The 23,227-nt window shown below is 48.8% G+C and overlaps 6 protein-coding genes across 6 annotated transcripts; 5 read left to right on the top strand and 1 right to left on the bottom strand.

Moving 5' to 3' along the window:
- Positions 1–467: 467 nt before the first annotated feature.
- On the top strand, positions 468–3,791 carry EYB26_000407 (uncharacterized protein; the record flags this gene model as incomplete). Its single annotated transcript, XM_054259723.1, has 1 exon — positions 468–3,791. One exon carries the CDS (start codon positions 468–470, stop codon positions 3,789–3,791), a length of 3,324 nt encoding a protein of 1,107 aa, XP_054115698.1.
- A 3,306-nt stretch (positions 3,792–7,097) lies between these two features.
- Positions 7,098–9,662, top strand: EYB26_000406 (uncharacterized protein; the record flags this gene model as incomplete). The annotated part of the gene is made up of 1 exon (XM_054259722.1): positions 7,098–9,662. The coding sequence occupies one exon, from the start codon at positions 7,098–7,100 to the stop codon at positions 9,660–9,662; it is 2,565 nt and encodes an 854-aa protein (XP_054115697.1).
- Positions 9,663–10,160: 498 nt separating this feature from the next.
- EYB26_000405 (uncharacterized protein) lies at positions 10,161–11,614 on the bottom strand (the record flags this gene model as incomplete). The annotated part of the gene is made up of 3 exons (XM_054259721.1): positions 10,161–11,162; positions 11,210–11,421; positions 11,479–11,614. The coding sequence occupies 3 exons, from the start codon at positions 11,612–11,614 to the stop codon at positions 10,161–10,163; spliced, it is 1,350 nt and encodes a 449-aa protein (XP_054115696.1).
- A 1,918-nt stretch (positions 11,615–13,532) lies between these two features.
- Positions 13,533–14,510, top strand: EYB26_000404 (uncharacterized protein; the record flags this gene model as incomplete). Its single annotated transcript, XM_054259720.1, has 2 exons — positions 13,533–13,645; positions 13,694–14,510. 2 exons carry the CDS (start codon positions 13,533–13,535, stop codon positions 14,508–14,510), a joined length of 930 nt encoding a protein of 309 aa, XP_054115695.1.
- Positions 14,511–18,759: 4,249 nt separating this feature from the next.
- Positions 18,760–20,500, top strand: EYB26_000403 (uncharacterized protein; the record flags this gene model as incomplete). The annotated part of the gene is made up of 2 exons (XM_054259719.1): positions 18,760–19,423; positions 19,473–20,500. 2 exons carry the CDS (start codon positions 18,760–18,762, stop codon positions 20,498–20,500), a joined length of 1,692 nt encoding a protein of 563 aa, XP_054115694.1.
- Positions 20,501–21,334: 834 nt separating this feature from the next.
- EYB26_000402 (uncharacterized protein) lies at positions 21,335–22,933 on the top strand (the record flags this gene model as incomplete). Its single annotated transcript, XM_054259718.1, has 2 exons — positions 21,335–21,781; positions 21,860–22,933. The coding sequence occupies 2 exons, from the start codon at positions 21,335–21,337 to the stop codon at positions 22,931–22,933; spliced, it is 1,521 nt and encodes a 506-aa protein (XP_054115693.1).
- Positions 22,934–23,227: the final 294 nt, after the last annotated feature.

The raw sequence follows: 23,227 nt of genomic DNA, 5'->3' as shown, positions 1-23,227 counted from the left end.
TTGCTGCAATGCGACTCTGGATGCCACATGGAAGCAACGAGCTTGGTTTAGCACTCGTTGAGACTCTTGAGAGAGCTACTACTCGTAGTAGTAGTAGGCTTTGTTGCTCGTGTACTCTGTATCGTGCTTCGAGAATGAGAGAAGTGAGAATCAAAAACGAGTTTGGTGCAGATAGATCACGTGATACACTAACCTCTTCTGGATTGGCCATTAACACGGTCGGCGGGTCGCGCCTGCCGTATCGGGAGAGTTGTTTATCGTGTTTTGGTTGGCGAGAGACTTCGACATGAAACCTCTCACATTTGCAATCTATTCTGCACGCATCTTGATAATGCGCAAAATTCACAACTAGACATAGCTCTCATTGCAATGCTCAAATTCTATTCCTTGGACCTCGCTTTTACCGCCTTGTCCATTTTCTCTCCCGTAGTGGCGCCACGACCGACCGATACTTTGCGTGGGACATAATGTCCTCCGTATCTTCGAGCGCCTCATCGCCTGATGCGCTGGGTCCAGAAGGAGACGCACTGTATCTCATTTCATCGCCGGTGCCACAATTTAGCGGGCGACAAAGCTGGGTTCCGCCTTACACGATCCATACACCACGGAGGCAAGAACGTGTGGCTCGACAGACGCCAAAACAGACCATGCGCTTCAATGATATTATACTACCGACGAGTCCTCATATGCGACAACGATCAATGTCCCCAACAAAAATGCAATCAGAGGGAAATCTAAGTCCGTGGAGGATACGAGTGACAGTGGAGGCTGAGCAGGAAGATGACGAAAATAATCAGGATGGGCCTCGGAAGAAACTCAAACCTTCAACCATCACAACCAAGGTACCGTTGAAGGATGAAGAAAGTAACCCGCCGTCTGCGAAAAAGCGAAGAGGTCGCCCGCGCAGATCGGACGTTCGCGAAAAAAGTCTCAGTCCGATCAAGGGAAGCCCAGGACGAACACCAAAACAGCAACCCCCAGATTCGATAAAGCGACCGCGTGGACGGCCGCGGAAGAGTATGCAAAGTGAGACTGTCGCCCAAAGCATCGAGGCCGCAGGAAGTCCTGTCAGGAATAATATGAGGTCAACTACACTTGACGGAGTCATCGACAGGGAGTCCCCCGCGCCGTTCATGACCGCCGACATGGGGCCACCTTCTGACGCATCATCGGAACCTGATCCTTTCCTCGATATGGCCGGATCCGGAGCTTTCGAAGCACAGTCACCACGCCCGAGTTCCCACCGTTTCTCTCCACCCGTCGTCTTTGATTTGCCTGGTCCCGAAAATGCGAAACCTGCACAAGCCGCTATGAATGCGCAACAAGCGACACCACAGGCATCTGTTTCTCCTATCCGAAGGCTAAGAGGAACGACTCCCCAAAATACTTTATACGCAGGACATACTCCTCGGGCGCTACGTAGAAGCTATCCCACCCCTACGTCGTCCTCACTTGTTGATGGGAATGGAGAAAAGTCGACGTCAGTTCAGCAAAGTGATGATATTCAGCCGATTGCGGATCCGACTGATGTGCATCACGAATACGATACGATAATGGAGAGTGAAGATTTCAGCATGGTGTCTCTAGATACTCTTCCGTCCGCAAAGCAAGCGGGGCTCAGCTCGATTCTTAGCTCCTCCAAGGGGACTCTGAAGCCTTTGATCGAGAAGCAGACTGCGGTTTCTACCGAGAACACAAAAGCAAATACTACAAAATCTCCTCAAACTCGCAGCAGTCATGCTCCTGGGCTCTCTACAACACCATACTCCAAGTCTGTGGGAATACAAAGCCACGAATCGGATGATCAAGTTGTGCCGGTTGCTGTCGATACAGTCGTCATGAACGCATCAGTATCAGGGCCTTCAATACGACCGGCAGTTGAAAAGGTCAGGAAAAGATTTCTTAGTCTTGCTCGCACAGTCCGACTCGGCCTGAGTTTGCATGGTACTCTGATTCATCAACAGAACCTTGATGCAGAAGATAGCGATGAGGAGGAGGAAGAGATAGCAAGCGCAGCTGGAAAATTGCAGCATATATTCAGCGATCTTGATGTTGAGTCTCAGCGCCACCTTCAAGCTGGTCTTAGATTTGCCGAACTTGTGGCCCGTGGGACGATGAGGTCTAGAAGGCTACAAAGTCGAGAAGAGAGAGAAGCGAAGGAAGCTCGAGAGAGAGATAGCAGCGAGGAACAAGAACCTATTGAAAGTCCGCAACAAGCAGATACGTTTTCTGATGAAGATTTGTCAGAAGAAGAGGAAATGTCGAGAACTCAGCAAATAGAAGCTGAGTGGCAGCGGGAGCGTGAACTGGTCAGTCGTCAGATTGATATGGCAGGGTCGGACAACGTGATTGTGCTTGACAGTGATGCTGACGATGTCTCGGCACAGAGAGGAAATGAAGAGCAGGTTCACGAGGAAGATGAAGGCATTGAAGAAGAGGAGGAGGAGGAGGAAGAAGAAGAAGAAGAAGAAGAAGAAAGCGAGGGCGAAGATTACGGAGATGTCTGGCAAGAAGAAGCCAGGAATCACGACTCCAGCTCTAACAGACATGCGACATTCGCATCATCGATAGACGAGAAAATAGTATCGACGACTAGTGGCAGAGGACAAGAAAGCTCGCGCAGGAATATAAGTCAACGCTACGATTGGGATCCAGACAATGGTGAGATCCCACCACTTGGAAGGTCGCGAACGGCGCAACTACGCGAAGAGGAAGTTGATCTGTCACTTCTTTTGAAACCGCGCGACACTCCAAAATCGCGCCAGTACTATGGAAACAGCCCTCGCACGGCTTCAAGTCGAAGAATACAATCCGATAGGAGCTCTAGATATAGCGGACCTAGTCGCGATGCTTCGTCGCCTCTTAAACGGTCTTCACTGGGTACTAATCAGGGTAACTACGAACCTCAAGTTTTCCATGATGATCACGGAGGGGATGACGAAATGTTGGATGAAGATGACCTAGTCGAAGAACAGGAAGATGAGGAGGAACCCGAGGAGGAAATCGGGGGAGAAATCGAGGAGCAGGAACAAGAAAATGCCGAAGATGAAGAGCAAGAAGACCATGACAGAGAGAGTGACGGTGATGGCGACAATGTTTACATTGAAGAGAGAAAAGCTATGGACGAGGATGCTCCCTTCGACCCATCTATTACTACACCCGAGCATGCAGTATCTGGGCCAAAACAGTCATGGTTCCGACGCATTACAAATAACTTCACGCCAGTCTGGTGGACTACATCAAAGGAGGTCCCCTTGGACGAGTCTCAGAGCCCGCCATTCCCGACAAATGAACAAACGCCAAGTCTCAAACGCTCTCGTGCGTCTAGAGATGCAGAAGAAGCCAGAGAGTTGGAACAGGCTACTCCGGCGGTTTCTACGATACAATCACGAATCAAGAAGCACCGCCTTTCTTCTTTTTCGTCGCCAAAAGCTCTCGCGACATCGGGCTACTTTACAGACGCGCACTACGTTGCCCTGAAACGGCTTTACTGGGAGGCGAAACGATACCCCGAACGCTTTCCCTACCATCCAACCGCGCGCCGCGACGAAATGCTCGGCGACTCTCTATGGACATCGGACGGCGAGCACGGTCTACCGATTGCCAAGATCCAATTCGGGATTTTGGATCGGTTCGTCTCCGAATTGATAAGCGCTGATATCCGGAGCGGAGGACGGGGTCAGATCGGATGGACAGAGGATGATCTGCACAAACGTCTGTTCAGTATCATCGTCGGTGAAGAGATTCGGCGAGAACGAAGGGAGCAGCGCCTGTTGAGCGAGATGCGTTAGCTCGTATGATCGATCATTCTTTCTTTCTATATATTGACTCATTTACCCTCGGAGGGGTATGCGTGATTTCGGATGGCGTTTTGCGATGAAACAATCTACGATGAAAAGAGATGAGATGGCTTCCTGATGTTTGATACCATTGTTATATTTGCGTGTGTTGTATTCATTGTTTTTTTTTTTCCCGGAATATATCGATAGCGATTCTTTATTGTCCTGGTCGACATTCTTCGAGGGCGCCGTTTGAATCTGCGTCTTTGTTATAACAGCATGGTCGAAGAAGTCTCGGCCAATGTTAACGATTTACATGGCGACTGAATCTGAGTCGATATAACCAAGAGACCTAATTAGTATTGGTTAGGATGTATGCATAGCATGGCATGGCATGGCACAGCATGAACGGCACCCCAAAGGCTGGGCGACGACAGATCCACGTGATGAACGGCCGTCTACCTCGCAATCCCTGGTTAAACCATTGCGATAGTACCCTGTACAGAACACTGTTTACAATTAACTATGTACGTAGTTACCTACCTAAGTATGAGATATATTTCAGACCCTCGGTCACCATCCCGCAAAGAGCGGTTAATCAAAAATTCCAGTCGAGCAGGCTAGGCTAGCAGCAAAAGCAAATATACGCTACTTACTCCGTACAAATAAATAATCCGGAGTACTCCGTAAAGCACTGATTACGGGACGGCGGATGCTCAGAAATGGTGGCTTGTTGGTGCGCGGAGACAACCTCCTACACACACACAGGAAGAGCGTTATCTGTCTGGTTCGGCAGTGCGATTGACTAACATTTGATAGTTGATTACGTTACTGTCTGTCTGATATGTTAACTAACTAACTAACTCGACTAGTCATCTTAGCGGGACTGTTACTCTGGAAGTACGCAGTACGTAGTACTACGCAGGAGAGTGTATGGTGTATAGATATAGTGGGCGGGCTTCTAAGGAAGTACGTACCCTTCTGAGATGCTACACAGCTCTCCCAATGCAAATCGGCAGAACCAACAAACCTAAAGAAGAAGCAGAAGAAGAAACAAGCTTCTCAGTCAACACCAGTCAGACTACATAATTAGAGTATTGACGGCGCAGCAAAACTAAGTGAACAGCCCTAATCCAGGCTAACAGCACACTAATGTCCAAACAGGAAACTAACTACTAATCCAAAAGCCTAATTGACACGCTAAAGTGACTAAAGCGAAAGCTAAGAGATAAGCATTCACAACCTCACTGGCCGGCATGCACGTCAGCATTCTTCAATCGGATCGAAACCTGTGCGTAAGAAGCGAGATATGCGATATATTTGTCTTGCGAAGGGAGGACGGAGGACGGAATGTGGATGCTCGATCGATTGATTTCAGTATTTACAGATTCCATCTTATCTACGTGCTACGTACGTAGTAAGAGTTGAAGCTTCAATAATCAACATTCATGCAAGGTTGAGCATTGTCATATGGATGGGCTGTCGTAAATACACTATTGCCAAATAGCCTGCCCATCCCTTTCATAATCATCTTGCTCTTGGTGTGGTGTTTTACTCTCTACATACTCCCGTACAGAGTACGTACTACCTATTCCTGAGACGAAACTCGAACCTGATCGTCCCTAGGATAGGGATCCTGCACCCACGCAACCCTCGTGGCTGTTGAATGGCCAGGCCAATGCGTCACAACACGACACAGTCCGGAGTACAGGGACACCCAACCCCGGCCCAGCAATGCAGCGTTGAGAGGCGCCACTCGAACTCGAAGAGTTGCTCCCATCGTTTCCCAGGAGTTCGGGTCCAATCATGCCAAGCTGTCAGGAAGCATTACGTAGATTCGATTCCTTCGTGGAATGATTAAATCGAAAGATTAAGTCTTATCAGGGACGCTTTGGGCAGGACATGGTCGTACCGTTGTACAGAGTTGGCCACCGGCCGTGGGATGGAGGCGTCGTAGTGCGTACTTACGACTTAGTAGTACGAGGAAGCGGCGGAACGCTCCGGCAAGCCGCAAGACACTTTTTTTAAGTGCGTACCTATGCTTCTTAGTGCTAGTGTTGACCGTTGACAAGACGGAAACTCTGTAAACCGTAAAACTTGACAGCGCGAGGTCAGACCGGGAGGCTGAAGGCTGAAACATACAAAGAAGGTAGAAACGCAGAGTCGGGGGAAAAAAAACTGAAAGCATTGAGCTACGGTAGGGTAAATACATACGTATTTACATTGCGTCCCTTCAATTTCCTTGTCGGTTGAATTAGGTACTACGTACATTCGCTCCGGCACCAGGCCTCTAAGGGTTAGTGGGCTACCCTATCTCGGTGATTGTCAGTCTTCAGACTCTTTACAGCATACACAGAACATGGCGAACCATACTCTGCCTGTACTTACAGATCACCGCCACGCTCCGCCGAAGGATCGATCGCAGCAAACCCAGTACCTGGGTGCCGTACGCATTCAGCATCGGGTCTCCGGGTATTCAATAGCCTCGCTCGATGGATATGTTGGTGGCAAAGCCATCCATCCACTGGAAGCGAAGAATCCAGAATCAATAACTATTGCTGCAGGGGTCGCGAAATGAGCTACAAGACTATTCACTGCCGTCCGGTGAAAAAGAACTCGTAGTCTCGTACGCATAAAAGAAAACATGCATGCAGGTGCCGCGCCACTATTGAGCCTGCCATTAGCATACTATTGGAAGATGTCTGTGGACAACCCTTGCTCGCGCCTGTGATAAGCCATGCCAATTTGTATGGCTAATGCGATCAATCTTACCGTAGTCTCCAGTAATCTACTACGGTATCTACGTAACTATACACTATCTACACTAATTAGCCTAACTAACCACACCCCCGCTTCGTTCGACCTGCTGTCATCTGGCTTGCCCTAAGTCCTTAGTGCTGGCCTCCAGATTAGCGCTATTTCCACACAACTCATGGCCTGTGGATCCTGGTCAGATGCAGCATGTCGCTTGTCAAAGAGGTACCCATAAATTAATTACCTACCGACCTCCGTCTGGTACGTACAATGGGGACTGACTACCCAAGGAAAGGGAGGGAACTAGTAAGTTGTAAACTACGTAGCATGTGCCACTATCTGTTATATTTTTTTTTTCTTCTTCTCGCGACTATCCGAACTACGATCTCTTTTTATCGAAACCTTCTTTTCTCCCTCTCTGCCCCGATTTGGGAGGTGCATTTTTGCCTTGGGACCGCATGCAGTCGGTGGTTCGGCTGACTTAAATCAACTCGCTCCCTGCTGTACGCCTCCAGGGATCTCGTTTTGTTGTTCTAGGCGTAGGCATCGAATCATGCAAGCATCATGTCCGAAGTATCCTCCCTGTGGTGGACCGACGAGAGAATAGAAGCAACCCTCTGCCGCCAGTACGTCTTTTCGCAACTCCAACCCGAGCATCAATCGCGCCTCTTTCAGCCTCTCCCTTGGGGCGAAGGTCTCACCAGCGAGAGCTATCTCGAATGGATCCTCACAAAAGCCGGCAAGCTCTTCCTCATTCTGATCGAGCTCGGTATCCCGCATCGCATCTTTGACTTGGCGGATGATTTTGTAGATGACTCGGATCTCCCCTTTGCCGAGTCTCGAGTGCCTGATTTACCATTAATACCGCGGGATGAGTCCGTTTCGTCGTCATCGGCTGCGGCGTCGTTGAATAATAGATTCTTCCTCACGCAATGGCGATACCTCGTTCGCGGCATCGCGGAAGGCGAACATGTGCGATATACTGAGAACGAAGGTGTCCCCGTCGAAGTGCTAAAGACTGGTTTGGTGGGTGGGAACAATAACAGGGACGGGGTTGAGAAGGTCGTGCTGTCAGGCGCGACGTGTCGTGTCTTTCTTCGCACGCAGGTAGGCATCAATGCTGCACCGTACTTTTCCGAGGAAGATGAAGTCCTCGAAGAGATTCGGTCGTTGAGACAACTTGCGCATGAGCATGTTCTTTCTATATATGGCTCGTATACCGCGGACAACAACATCAATGTTCTTTTCAGCGGCGTGTATGAGCGCTCGTTGATGAGCTTTCTGTCTGATACGCCTCAAAACTTTAAGAAACTTCCCAAACCGGATCGACGTGAGATCCTGGTCAACTGGCCTCATTGTTTGGCTAGTGGATTGGCCTGGCTTCATGCCAATGGTCACCCGCATGGATCCATTCGACCATCCAATGTCCTGATTGATGCTGACTATCGTATCTTCCTGGGTCATTTCGAGGGTTTGGATACCCTGCTTGACTCCCCCAAGATAAACGACATTGAAGCATACCAGTATGCTGCGCCGGAGCGCTGGATCCGTACAACAGCTATCCAAGAAACGAACGGAGCAAAGGCTTCATTTCATTCTGGCGGCCGGACAATGCGTGGTGGCCCGGCGTCGTCGTCTTCATCCTCATCCTCATCCGCATCCCCCAAAACACCTCGAGCCAGCTGGGCGACAGCTGCATCAACGCACTCTAGCGAATCAAGGGGGACGGTAATCCGAGTTGGTTCGAGGAATTCATTAGTCTCTTCCTCCTCATCCTCTGCATCAGGGGGTTCGGGGGGTAGTCACGGTAAATCCGCACATAAACTCTTCCGCACAAAACCAATCCTCTACACACCATCCATCCATTCCTCAAACCTGGCATCCGACTCTCGAACTCGACCCGTAACTGCCCCTGAAAGTGCAGCTTCCATCCCCTTCGTACCACACAACACAGCCCTCGTGCGAACCTGGCAATCCCAACAAGTCAACGCACAACTATCCGATATTTTTTCTCTGGGTGCCATAATCACAGATATTTTCACCTTTCTCTGCGAACGCAAAATCTCATCCTTCGCAAGCCATCGAAGCGCCAAAAACCGTACCCCGGGTCGCGGAGGGGGTGTGGCAGATGCTTCGTTTCATCTCATCACGAACCTGCCGCAAGTGACGTCGTGGCTTACGCTGCTAACAGCAGACTCCAAAAAGCGCAAGGGTCTTGCGTTTAGGGCCGTTGATCCCATGCTCGCTGTTGTCCGAGACATGATAGCGCGCGACCCTGAGAGACGACCTTCTGCAGAAGAGGTAGAAGCTGGGTTTTCGCATACCATTCGACAGTTGGAAGGCATTATTGTTGCGCATTGTAAACAGACTCCTTCAAACCCTGCCGTTGGGTTTGAATCGAAGAAACCCGTCACGCCACCTGGGCCGATGGACATTTCATTACCACCGTCTCCAACTCTCCATCCAAGGGAGTATAACGGTGTCCGCGGAGGAGGGCCACGGGCTAGACGACAAGAGATCCTCGACGACGAAGTTCTCGAGCCCATGCACCACAGCCAACACCCCAACTTTGCCGATCTTTCCGACAAACGCGCTAGACCAAGAGACCAACAGCGAGGAGCATTGCACCGTCTAGATCTGGGTGGATCCAACTTTGACTTTGGCTTCGCCTCAAGACAACAACAACAACACTACTACCCACGAGACGATCAAAGCCCTACTAGCACCTCAACCGACTCATCAGCCACCTCGCTACCTTCATCATCCGGGAATTCATATTCATCACTCCATAATCAGGAGCAAATGCTCGGCATGCGCCAATACCGCCAGCAAAGGAGACAGAACAAAGACAACAAGAAATACCCCCTCAAGGACGACGGATACCGAGACAAGAGGGACCAGGATATAGTCACAATAGACGAAACAATCCTTCATCTCCGCAAGGCGCTCGAAGTGAAACTGAGCCATGATTACGATGATGACCACAACGACGACAACAACAACTACAACTACAACGACGAGGATGAACGGAAGAGAAGAAGAATAAGGGATGAGAGGAGGCGGTACTTGGAGGATTTGGCGCTGCGTTTGAATGGGAGTAATATGAGTCTACCTAGATATGAGGCGTAACTTTTTTTTTTTTTTTTTTCTTTCTTCGTCTTCTATATTTCTTTTTCTTTTTCTTTTTTTTATTGACTCTCGTTTCCTGTTTCGGTGGTTATTGGATTGGATTGGATTGATTCTTGGTTACATACCTAGGTGGGTTTTTGATTTGTCTCTCTCAAGTCGAGAGAGAGAGAGAGTTGGGGTGCTCTCGTTTTCGTTTTCGTTTCTTATGTATGATTATTACGTTAGATTTGGTCTTTATACCATAAAATTAATCGTGCTCTTCTACAAAATTTGATGGAATCATTGAAAGACGTTTGCTTGTGAAAAACGTATCAATTGATGCTTATGCCATATATCTCTATCTCTCTATATATCACTATATATATCTCTATATATAACTCTATATGTATATCCATCAGAATGTAACCCATAAACAATACTCGTACGCGACCCATCGTCCATATAAATACAAACATCAAGTAAAATGCAGTCGGTCAAACGTTCAATTCTGGTAAGTCATTACAACCACCAGGCCATAAATCCAGTAAATCCAACAAGAGCGCCGTAGATAACAACAGCCGTCACACCAGTAGCAGACCCAGGAGTCACAACACCCACCGGCGCAGCACCCCTGGAAGAAGTAGCGGTCGAAGAGGCGCCGGAAATAGTGCCGGTGGCACCGCCAGTGGTTGTGCCGCTAGATCCAGTTCCAGAAGCAGCAGCGGTCTGGCCGACGGTGGGCAGAGGTGAGTTAGGGTTCACATCCCAGATACCAGATGTCTCGGCGGGGCAGGGCAAAGGAGTAATCTTCGACGCGGACGCACTGTAATCCGAAAGTGCGACACCGGTCGGGTTCAAGGTAGCCCAGACGGATTTCAAGTTGGAGAAATCAGGCGAAACTGGGGTTGGTGTGCCGCCGCGAGTGTATCCGCCGACAATGTTGGTGCCGGTAGCGGTGACGGCGACGCTGGATCCGTAGCTGATCAAACCGTAGTCGTTGGCTTCCTCGATCCATTCGTAGATAATAGCGCCGGACCAGGTGCCGGCCATATCGTTGCCAAGGATCGAAGATTGATCTTCAAAGGTACGGGGAGGAACGGTGTTGCAGCCAGTCTCGGAGAAGAAAATGGGGACCGAGTACCCAGTGGCATTCTTTTGCAACGCCGAGTACCCTGATCCAGTAAAAGTGTTGTGTCCACACCATTCGTACGCGTTCAACGAGAAGAAATCCAGGTTTTCGGACGAATTGGTCGAGCAAGCCAAGTAGTCTTGCAACATGGGACGAAGATCGGCGATATCGGCTGCGGCGTATCCAACGGGGATCTTACGGTAGCCCTTGGAATCGCGGTAGGCTTTCACATCACGCGCAGCGGCTTTAACGTAGGGAGCGGCTCTGGAGCCGTTGGTCATGGTCAAGACTTCGTTTCCGACAAAGACACCGGCCAGGTTATCGTAGTGGTGGAAGGTGTCCAGCACCTTCGTGTAGGCGTTCAACATTGTGCTGTTCCAATGGGGGGCGGACTATCTTGTCAGCTTTAGCTGCAAGCAAACAGGAAATTGGGATATACCTGATCAATAGACGAGTTGAAAGTTTCCAAATCAACAAACAGATAAATTCCGGCCTCCTCAAAGGCAGACATACAACCGTCGTGGTCGGCGTTGGGGTCGACGTGGTAGACACGGATTGTGTTGGCGCCCAATTCCTTCATCAAGGCGGCGTCCAATTTGCACTGAGCGGTATCAACGAGAGGGTCATTATCAGTAAGCTGGTAGGCAATTCCTGTCGATTTGTAAGTTGAGACCTAACTTAGTTAGAGATGAACGTAGCAATACGAACCCTTAACATAGAATTGATGCCCAGACGAATTGAAGAATTTAGCTCCAACAGCAGAAATCTGAGAAATGGCGGAGACCTGGGAAGCTTGCATGCCCAGCATGACCAAGCTTGCCCAGCGCACGAGCGAGAGTGACATGATTATTAGAGTTGATTAACAATCTATGTGAAATTCAACAGCGACTGAGATAAGGAGCCGTAGACGGAGCGAGTGTATGTCTAGGCAATCAAAGACGAATTGATTCAACGAACGACGATGAAGAAGAAGAAGAAGAAGAAGAAGAAGAAAGAAAATCGACAATTAGTTATAGAAAAACAGCAAGAAAGGGATTCGTGACACGATGAAAAGGAGAAAACTTGATGATGGACAAGGAAGCCAGATTGGCTCTCAGGAACGTTGAAGAACCTGGAATACCGTATCGTTACGCTGGCTAAAATCTGACTTTCTGCCATTCCAAGGCCACGGCCGACTAAGCGTGTCATTCTCGGGCTGTGATTGGTGCATGACCCATAGATTGTGAAACTAGTACCTGAGGGCGGTAATATTACCATACGTAAATACATCTCATCCTGATCCTGCTTTTTTCCATTCTGTTATGGCTGACACACCAAGGAGTCAAGGACTCTCTAGAGTCTATATATGTTATGGCCTGTCTGCCAACTGACTCACTCTACGGAGTCTACTCCACACAGATTGTCACGGCTAGTTAGTACTCGAGTCGATCGCCATCGAGAGGCGTGACTGCTAAATCCCTCACTGCCTAGTAACGTAACCCTGAGGGCAGTAACTAGTTAACTAACTCGCGGGCACACCAGTCAGTCGCAGGATCATCATCACTCAGCGATCTGCAAACACCCCGATCGTCTCAAGGATAAGTAGTTTCAAATTCAAGTTGAGTCCACGTTCGAGTCCAAGTTTCACGGACGGAGAAATTACTCTGACAACTGTCGGTTCGACAAGCGGTCAGTTTCTCCTCTTCAAGAGAACAGCCGGCGATCGCCACAAACGGCCCCCCGCGCGTGGAGATGATAGAGTTGCAATAGTTGAAAACCTGGACGTGGTAGCAGTACTCGGAAGGTGCCCAAGTAAAGGCAGTCAGTCCATATTGTGATACGGACAACGTGATCATGAAACCTTGTTTCACCCACGGCCCGAAATGGCAATGACACAAACAATGCGCGTTACGAGACACGGACAAATATAGACTGACTCGCTCGCTATCTTGCGCTGAGTTGACTCGGAAATCGTCGACGCTACAGATACTTTGTTAGTAGCTTTAGTGGCAGCACTAGTCCCATCGCTCCGGTCTAGAACCGCCCTCCAGCCTGGCATTGGGCACCCGACAGCGCAGTGCTCACCGCGGATTGGACCGTACGTGCGACTGTAGCCGTCGTCTTAGACACACAGTCTCGTGTTAGGCTGTTAGCGCTTCGATATGGAGCAGATCGAGCCGATTTCCTATCGTGTGCCTATCAGTTACCTCCCACCGAGCACGCAGACAATGCATTGATAGATTAATAGGGCTGCCAGTTATCGATATTTATCTCAGCCATTACTCTGTACCGACTCTGTACTCCGTCCTCTGTAGCTAGTCAATCAATCATTTTTTTTCCCTGGTTGTGGCCGGAAGCGGAACGCGGGTATTCTCGCGGTGGGGCTCGAATTTTTGTATCTCTCCGCTCAGGGATGGCTTCCTTCACCTAAGGTTACAGACTATTTTATCTAAGTTACCACCGGCTCACTGTTCCCTTCTTACTTCATCACTATTCTGTCTGCTACGCAACAAAGTTGTTACATCTATATATCTGCGCACTTTGATCCCCCACCCACGTCATTGATTCGACCACGCTCACCACTCCATCCTTATACTCCTTATACCTTATACTCCTCCTCCTCCTCCTCCTCCTTATCTATACTCCGTATACACACCACCTCTCACTCAAATGGGCCCGGCTGTCCGAATTCGAAGCTTTCCAACACCACAGTCGCTCAAGTCACGCCGGTAACCTTATACACACCACCCGCTTCTTATCAATGGTCGACCGTCCTCTCGAAAATGTCGTTATCTTCCGATATCTCGTCGCCATTCAAGCTGCCTGCAGAGGCAGTGGCTGTGCTCAAGCACGATGACGCTTTTCAGAGTCTCCGCCAGCCCTGTTCTGAGTCGAGGTCCGTGGAGCTTCCGCAGAGAGTTGACAAGCAACTAACAAAAGGCAGTCTCTGTCCCTTCCACAGCGAAGAATGCAGCGAACAGCAGCGCGCCGTCTTCCAACTGCACCGTGACGTCATCTATACTCTTCTACTTCCTCTGTTCGAAATACACAACCACGCCACACAAATAGCCACTCGCGTCCTGGGCAGACGACAGGCCGCAGAGCCCGACCGAGCGTTCAAGGGCGAGGCTCGTGGCGCTTTTACCTGGTTACACTGCATCTTGACCGAGGAGCGTGACTTTTGTCTGGCCGAGGGATGTCCCGCCTGTATCGTGTCGTACGTCCTTTCGTCGGAGCCGACAATTCGCCTCGTTACCGTGGCCTGTCTTTTGTGCGACTTTGTGCCATTTACAGACTTGGCCGACTCAAAACAGACCAAAACACATCGACCGGATTTCAGCTTCTGGCTGAAGGCAATGGAGACCGCCGTCCGCGAAGATCCGCTCTGGGGCGATGCTTTCTGGCCGGAAATACAACACCGAGCCGAAAGCCTGGCAGTCGGTATTAAATATCTGATTATGCAGTGCGCCGAGCTGCGCAATCCAACGGAATTACAGCGAACGTCTTCGACAACCAGCAGTAGTAGCGTCAAGTCATCTTGCTCTATGGCCATGAGGTCAGATCGACATGCATACCGAGTCCATGTGCGAAGTATCCCCGTGCAGCCATCGGCTCTCGCTCGACGACAATTGAACATGATGTGGGAAGAGCAAGAGCTCGTTTCGAAATTTCTCCAAGGATACTGGAACTCATTATGCTGGAGCGACCGCCCACAGAAGACGCTCGAATTTTCCAAGACGCGCTCGGTATATCTTCCATAGGGGGGGGGGGACCATTTAACCCTTTTTCTGCTTTTCTTCTCTATCTTTCATGCACATATGTCGCTTTTTCTTTTCGTTGTCACTTCATTCCTTCTACCATTTTTATACCCTTCTATATGTTATCCAGAGTCCATACAGTCGGGACCGGATTCGGGACTAGCGTGGGAGTCAGGAGTTATCTCTATGCATCGTCTGTCAGGGAACAGACACATTTATCTTATACTTATTTGTCTATCTTCTTTAATTTCATTCTACCAATGATGACATTCACTTATCCAATCCAATACTCCTAGACCCTCGTGACCCAAGCTAGAGATACAGAACCTGACTATGGCGAACAGGAGGCCATCTTCTCATCCACGCGGGCCATTTTCAATCCTGCTTCCAGTCCCTCAATGGAGAGTCGCATTGTCATTGCCTTCGAAAATACATGCAAGTTTTTGCTTCGGTCTTGCCCTTTGTTTTCTGGAAAAGTAAAAAGTAAATGATTTGTGGCCAGCAGCAAGTGTTGGAAGACTCGGAGCCGTTGGCAGTATGTCTCCCCCTTTTAATAAAAGCGAATGAACTAAGATGGTTTACAGAGGAGTCTTATGATGTTCACGAATGAGCAGGAAGTCTAACTTGCAAATTTACCATCGGGTAGTCCCTCCCCGTTCTACACCCTTTCCTGAGACAACACACGCCCTATTCTTATTCCTGGTGCCAAAGGTTCTACGTCCTTTTTCAAAAGTCAAGCTGGCCAATCTTCCATTAGGTATCAGTTGGCCCCCCGGGTACAAGTCCTTGCCTGAGATGCGACAACCAGAAAAGCCGACCCTGGTCCGTTGATTCACAACCCGTGCTGTTCCTACTGCAGTTTCCGCGGACCCCATCCTCCAAGAAGTCAGCCGTCGCATGTGGTGGACCATGGTGATCTGTGAATGGCTTCAAAGACCGGACTCGGGCACTCTTGATCTACGAGACCGATTTTGATGTGCCGTTGCCATTAAATCTGACGGATGAAGAATTGCTGGATCCGTATCTGCGTGAAGGCCCGGATGAGGCTGAAGCCTTGCCCCAGGCCAGTGCAGTATCATCGTGCCATGATAGGCCTGGCTCAAGTACGATATCGGTTCAAGGCAGAGTTGACGCGCCCACAACAGAATCCTCTTGATAATAATAATGAGCAATATTCCAAATGACTCGAAGGATTAGTAAGTCGCAGCAACGAGGCGCTAAGTTAGCGAATCGTATCGCGCAACTGCTGGACCACGAAGACGACGACGAGACGTGCATTCTGTCGGTCCTATTCTAACTACTACCCGATCGAGAGCTTCAGTATCGATGGGTGGGGTCATCTCATTTATCCGTGGCAAAGTCACAGGCAATCTTGTCTTGCGTCTGCACACGCAATCGCGTCATTGGTGGACTGACTCAGTGATGTGTTCATGCGGGCATCGTCCAGGGTGAGGCCTTTCCCCTCTTCTATCCGATATGACACCAGCTCATATAGGAACGTGCGTCTGGGGCAACGGCATCAACCCTCTTCTCCGCTGCCGCAACGCTAGTCATCGGGGCTCAATTCTCAGACGATAACTACCGACATCGCGGCAACGTATATACAAAAAACCTAAAGCCGTCGATGGCGTTTTTCAGGCGGATCCAGGATCAAAATGCGGCTGCTGCGAGAGCGATTGAGGGTTTGACGAGGTATATTGACGAGTAAGGGCTGGGTTTGGCCAGGCCAGTGTCTCTAGTTTATACCATGAGTAGATAGATTCTAGATTATGATTCATCTCATAAGTTAATCAATAGCGTTTCTAAATCTTGACTGCAACCCGTGGCCATGGGAATAGGGAATACCCATTTTATCATTTTACAGAATAGGAAGGAAGAGGCCGGCCTCCAGTAATATTGATACTGTGTAGATATCTACTATGGTAGTCCGAACTAAGTTTTTCTATCGAATTAATTCTGGACGAAACCCCATGAATTAATTCAAAGGTTGGTCAACAATGACAGGTTCATGCCGGATCTCGGGTATTGGCTTGGGCCAGCTGGGTACACTAGGTATCTTATCTCCGCGGAGGTTCTTACATAGAGGGTGCATACATTTCTATATTGCCATAGTTATTTCCAATAGGTATGCTGACAACATGGATAACTCGATGATCCTTTCAGACAGTTAAAGAAGTGTGACCATCAAATGTTCTATGACTCATCTAGAATAAAAAGGACCTTAGTCTTGAATTTATCCTTTTTTTTTTTTTTTTTTTTTTTTTTTTTTGATGACTGGATGATGGATGATGGATGAACAACGACTCGGATAAACGGAGGATTGATCAATCTCGGCCCAATTTAGGTAACTAACTACATTTAGGGTTTGGCAGGTCACGTCGTACGCGTACGACGACCGACAGCGACGAAAATCGCCGGACAGAATTTCTTCCTGCCCAGGAAGCCTGGCAACGGGCACGCTTCGATCGGATGGATCTTGGGGGGTGCTAGTATTTGTCTATCTACCGATCGTCTTTGTATGTGTGTATCTAAGTTGAGATCCGAGTTGAAATCGATCAATTTTTTAAAAGGAGAAACGCTTCCACATCAGCATATGTATTGCTCTAGTCCTCCGTACTCCGTACCGATCGGCATGTCGTGAAGCAGTTTGCAGGGATAAAATCATGATTCATGATGGGCCTTGGAAGTTGGAAGATGAAAAGTGGAGTACTCGATTTGGTAGGTGGGTAGGTAGGGGATGCGACTTGGGTAGATATCTCGGGAGTACGTCTGTAATGTACATAGATAGTATGTGCATGCAGGCTGGGTGCACCTCCGGGAGTATCGGCATGGTAGTAGCCAATTCCGGCATTGTGCAGGAACGCATTTTCTTGTCATGAGACGCCGACAGAGAGTCCTCGTAGTACTCCGTATAGAGTCTGTCCATGCTCTCGAGATATCTGATGAATCAATACTTTCCTGTCCTGCCGCATCCGGGTTGTGGCTGGCTAGACTTGCCTAGGTGGCGAAGACGACTAGGCCCGAAGAAGGATATGAGGATGGGAGGAAAAACAAACTTAGGTCTGATCACAGGTCGGATCGAGCTTCTCGATCAGATAATTTAATTAATCTTTGAGTTCAGCTAATCTCAGAAGCCGGGCGTCGACCAAACAAATCAATGGACGACTGAAAATAAATTGGTGAGTTCTCTTAGTTATAGTTTGGCAGGGAGTGCGACACTGCGCAAGAGTACATAGTACATACTCTATGAGTAAGTACTAGTACTACAGAGTACGGCGCAGTAACTTAGTAGGGTAAAATAGAAGATGGATCCTCCCGCGGTCTAGGCCCTGTCGTGTCGCACACATCGCTTCTGCTTCTCTTTGTGCTCTCACAACTTACAGACCGGAAAATAAGATATTATCATCTTGCACTTACTACTTGGAAAAAGAATGTGTATATCTGCAGTGGAGCGAATCCACACATCGTACCGGGACTCGGTAGTATGTAGAATTCGCTTCGGAGTGCTTGACAAGTCAGAGTCTAGACCAGTCTGGCCCCGTCGATCAGTGTGGGCACTCTACCATGGGCCATGTACACTAACTAACTATCTATCTACCTTAGTCGTCCGAGTCTTGTCAGGAGCAGTACTGTGGTACTGTCCGATGAGTACTATATTCTGTATATTCTGTACTCTGTACTCGGTATATGCCACAGCATCTCCTGATGTTCGCTATTCTTCTATTCTTCTATATCGTACTGAACCCTGGACACCGCAACTTCCACCGTCAACTGTCTCGTACAACGCCGGGCACACGCTGTCCACATTATTAGTTGATGCCTGGTGGATCATCCGAGCGACCCCAAATCGAGCCTAAAACGACCAGTCTAGACTCACTCCATTTGTTCCTTTTCTTCTTCTTCTTCTTCTTCCCTCTTCTTTTCTCTTTTGACCAACTCCTTTTATACTGCGTCCGCTATTACTTTTTACCTCGCAAAACTTTACGCCGCTCCCTGCAGCCTTGCGCTCAAATTCATGCTCTGTTAGGCGTCCTTCCTTCCTTCTTCCTTCCGCTGCTCCACTCACCTCGCTTACTCTTGAGGAGCGCTTCTGTGTTTTCTCTCACTCACAACACATCTCTACAACACAGCACAACACAACAACTTCGCCTGATCCTGTCAACTCGTCTCTTTCGTCCGATCCACTGTTTCTGTTTCATCCGGTGTATAACGCATAAAGAGGACCACTATATGACTCTCCATCTGACACAGAATGACTCGTCTAGTTTGCATGGAAAGTGAGCGGAAGAGCGACAGCACACCGAAACACCAACAACAGTTCGTGGATCTCACCGACAGTTCCTTGCCTCAACCCATGTCCACCTCCGCTCCATATTTCCTCCCTCCTCGCTCCTTGTCGTCATCGCCATCTCCCAGACCACGTCGCCGAGCATCACAAGGCTCCATCTCTGCCCAACGAGTGCACTCTCCCTTGTCTCGCTTCCTGACGCCAAAGGAGAAGACCGCTCTTCACATTGCTTCTTTCATCACACCTCGAGCGTCTTCTCCATTTGCCTCGTCAAAAATTCCAATGACTGTCGATACTACCGTCTCACGGGAAACCCTACAATCCGAACACCCTCATTCACTTCCCTTAACCCCTCCAGCAGACGACGAAGACGATGAGCACGTTCGCTGGGTCGATGATTCCATGGAGCTGGCGATAAATAAGGAGCTGAAACCGCAGGTAACCATTGACGAGAGTCGGGTTCGACACAGCGCCTCCCCGGCACAACGACAAAGAGACAGTAGATTGTCTTTCGGTGCACTATCGGTTCGACGTTCTTCGAGTGACGACGATGTGAACATGACAGACCAAGATATGCACGATCACCCGCCTCCAGAGAATTGGCTTGATAATGGCATCAAAACTGCCCGTAAGTCATTCCTACCCGCTTCGAAGATAGAAAACTAACTTGTTTCAAGTCTCGTCTGTTTTTGACTCGAATAAATGTCCCGATGCAGTGCGGCTTGTTTCTCAGACTCTACCATATCCTCGAGCACCGGAACGAAATGTACAGTTACCGACACAGAGTACCGTGTTTGGATCAATCATCGAAAACATACAAGATCGTCTCAGTCCTGAAGGGCCTCCATATATCCATGTTGTTCACGCGGTTCCGGAAGATTTCAGTCTATCCAACCTGCCGACTTCTCCTCCCAGCACCCCAGGACGTTTGATGCAAATGGGTGACTATTTCGACGCAACTGTATTTTCCAGTGCAAGTACAGTGCCGGTATACCACGATGTGCATGGTGGGGTCCGCCCCGTCAGCTGGCCGCATCCTATTGTTCCGCCTTATAGTATTCACATGTCCGTTTTGGAACGATATATACCACCCTCAACGCAGCACGAGCACCGGGATATGTTCACACCTGGTCGTCCTTCTGTACTGACGGATCGTCTTCTCGAGCTCTCACCTCTTGGTGGATGTCTTTTGTTTATTTATCCTACCAGAATGGGCGCCAGCACTTTCAAGAGCCAATATCTCGGCCCCATTTTGGATCCTCTATTGCGGCAGTTGGTGGTCGTCAATGGATTTTCTGCAGACGTGAGTCGTGATCTGGGTCGATTAGACGCGGTTAACTATATGGACGACTTCGACACGATGAAGCTGAATGTGGAAGACTTGTGTCGGAAAGTCAGCAACCATAAGACCAAATTTACAGTAGTCGAAGCTGGAAAAGGTCGTGCTCCGCTTGACCGAAATTTATGGACGGAATGGTACATTCAACAAGAGCGTCCACGGATGAAGTCGTTGTTGAGTCGAAGTTGGCAGACATCAGGAGGACGACACACACCGACTCTGAACAGCCCTGAGACCAGTGGGGGGCAACTCAGCTCAGCAATGCTGTTGAGCGAGATTATCGAAGGAATCAAAAGACGACAATACGAGACCTCTCCCAAGGGAGACATCGAGCTCGGCGTTTTTGTGATTCGTCGATCAAATTAAATTTTTTTTTTTTCTTTCTTATAAGCATTTTCAAGGGCTTTGGTAAAAGGACGGGATCAAAAAAAATACCTATGCTTATATCATCGGATTAGCGGCATGGCGGTAGGCGTTTGTGTTTATTCTGGAGGGGCAACGGTTTCTTTGTATTGTGTGTCTGACTCCATTGTCTTGATGTTCTATTCATGATTAATGTGATTGTCACAAAGGCATTGATTTATAGAATACCCATTTGTTATCGACGTTCTCAATAAACGAGGCTATGTATGTATATACTAGTTAATGTAGAAGTAGAGCTTCTGTCGTTTGCTGGTGTCTAACTAGTTAGTTAACTATGGATAGAACTTGGATTAGATAATTCATCAATAGCACGTTTTAACTAACTAGTTAGTTAACTAGTTAGTTAGTTAGTTAACTAAGTTAACTTATTAACTAACTAACTAGTTAACTTGACTAAAGAATAGACACTACGAGTATACTATTGTTAGGTTGGTGAATACCGACCCTAACCCTATGTCAGGCGGTGAGTTTCTGGCACACCGGGAAAACCTGTCTCCGGCCGCCGGATTGGCTCAATCTCCGAGCCTTCTCCGCGAGTTGAGAGCATTGACAAATCCCAGTCTGCTTCTCTCTGTCGATTTCTCGTCGATTGTAACATCTGCTCCCTATTCTTCTTTCTATTGATGTTGGTTTTCATTGTGATTATTTCCCAAGTGTGTCACCATGGTCTCTCTCTAGATCTCGTTGCAACCACGTTTCCAAAGCTCTTGCTTGCGTCACGAGTTCTTCTCTAAGCAGTCCTTTCTTCCGAGCGACGACACAACGACAAACGACAACATGGTGTACTCGCCAGGACCACCATCGCCCATAAACATGGCTGATCGTAACTCTGGATTACACGCACGAAACAGATCTCTTAGTCCTCCAGCACCGCTACCGGGTAGCGGCGCCCCTCAACAATCCAAACGAGACAAAAGACGCACCCAGCTGCAAGAACGCTTGCACGATCTCACCATCACATTCAACCAGAACCGCGACAGCCAGTTTCGTCAACAACTCCATGCTCTACAATGTGATATGACACTCATCAATAATGCGGACCCTTACGAGGCCGGTCCGTTACCTGACTCAGCGGAGGAGATTGCGCAGTTGATTGAGACGACTGTCGGAGGTGGGAAGTTCGGGAAGGAGATGGCTAATATTTCGGGGAGTTGGTACTCGAGGTTTGTGCAGGAGATTAATGAGATTAAAGAGGGTCGGGATGCAGATTTGGTTGCTGTTATGGTAAGGCCTTTTTTTTTTTTAACTTTTACCGTTGGGAAGACGCAACGCAACGCTAACGTTGATTGATTGATTCCGCAGAACCGACATCGTGAGGCCGTCAAACGATACAATCACGAATTTGCATGGCGACAACACTTCGCGCGCGAGGAGTTTAGACTTTTATCGCAAACTCTGCGGGAGCGATTGGTGCAAAAAGTCTCCGCGAATAAGACACGTCTTATGCGGGAGAAAGAACAAATGGACATCTCAGACACGAATGCATTGCTACTGAACCCGAATCAATTCACAATTACGAACCCTTCCAGCCCCGGTGGCCTTCATGGCAACCGCAAGACTCGACATACTAGACACCGAATCGGGATTGACGAGTTCGGTAACGGCATTGGTTTGGACAACAGAAGAAAACGCAAGGCTCCCGATGATGATATCGGCTCTCCCGGCCGTGACGGATTGTCGACTCCTGCAGAACGGGCCAAGGCTACGGCAGAAAAACAGCAAACGGACAAAATCTACAGTATTAATTCTCTGTTTACGGACAAGGAACTTGCTTTGCATGCAAATCAGGCACACATTGCTACGGCACATTTCTTTTCTACGTCAAGGAATCAGGAAGGTGTTGGTACTTCAGCGAACGGTCACAACAGCGAAGACGACGCCGACAGCGCTGTGCCCGGAGAAGATGGAACACCGGCGGCAACCGACATGGCGCGTACAGCCAGTCAAACTTACCACGCAACTCGATCAACGCGCAACCAGGGCAATTCCGGGCTGAATTTGCTCGCTGAGCTATCTGATAAACCGGCCACGCGACCCAACCTACCGTACCATATCCTCGCCAACCACAACTCGCGCACCAACCAAAGCGCACCACCATTGAACTCGCTCATGAACGAGGAAATCGACGATGATATTTCCCGCATGGATCGGCTACAGGCCAAACCACACGGCTGGATTGACAAAGGGCTGATTGATAACATGACGGATCCCGTCCAGGAAGAGATCAATGGCGTGCCTACGAATGCGGATCGCTTCAGCTTGTTGCATCCTGACTTTCCGATTGACATGGGAATCAAGTGGTATCCCAGGAACAACAACGGCGGCTATGAGATGTTTCCACAGATCAACGAGCGGGCGGGTAAACGGCGGGCCTGATTGCTTTTCTTTTGTTTCTTCCTGCTTCGTGATGTTAGCTACGTCTTGCTTTGTTTTGTATTTTTCTGTTTGCCGAGCCGGTGTACATGGATAGGATATGGATGGATACATTGAATACAGTTTGTGATTTAGATTAATCAGATGATAAAATTGCGTGCTCAAATCCCGAAATTGTTTGATTCTCATGGGACGTTGCACGGTTGGTAGGTAATTAATGACGTCAATTTCGTGTCACAAACATGATAACAGCCCGCGTGCCCAGTAAGAAGAGGCTATCTCTGTAAAATATGGTAA

The sequence above is a fragment of the Talaromyces marneffei genome, chromosome 1 (genome assembly GCF_009556855.1).
Source record: "Talaromyces marneffei chromosome 1, complete sequence".
Classification (NCBI taxonomy): Eukaryota; Fungi; Ascomycota; class Eurotiomycetes; order Eurotiales; family Trichocomaceae; genus Talaromyces; species Talaromyces marneffei.
Note: the sequence above shows the minus strand (reverse complement) of the source record. Positions and strands in the feature narration are given on the sequence as shown.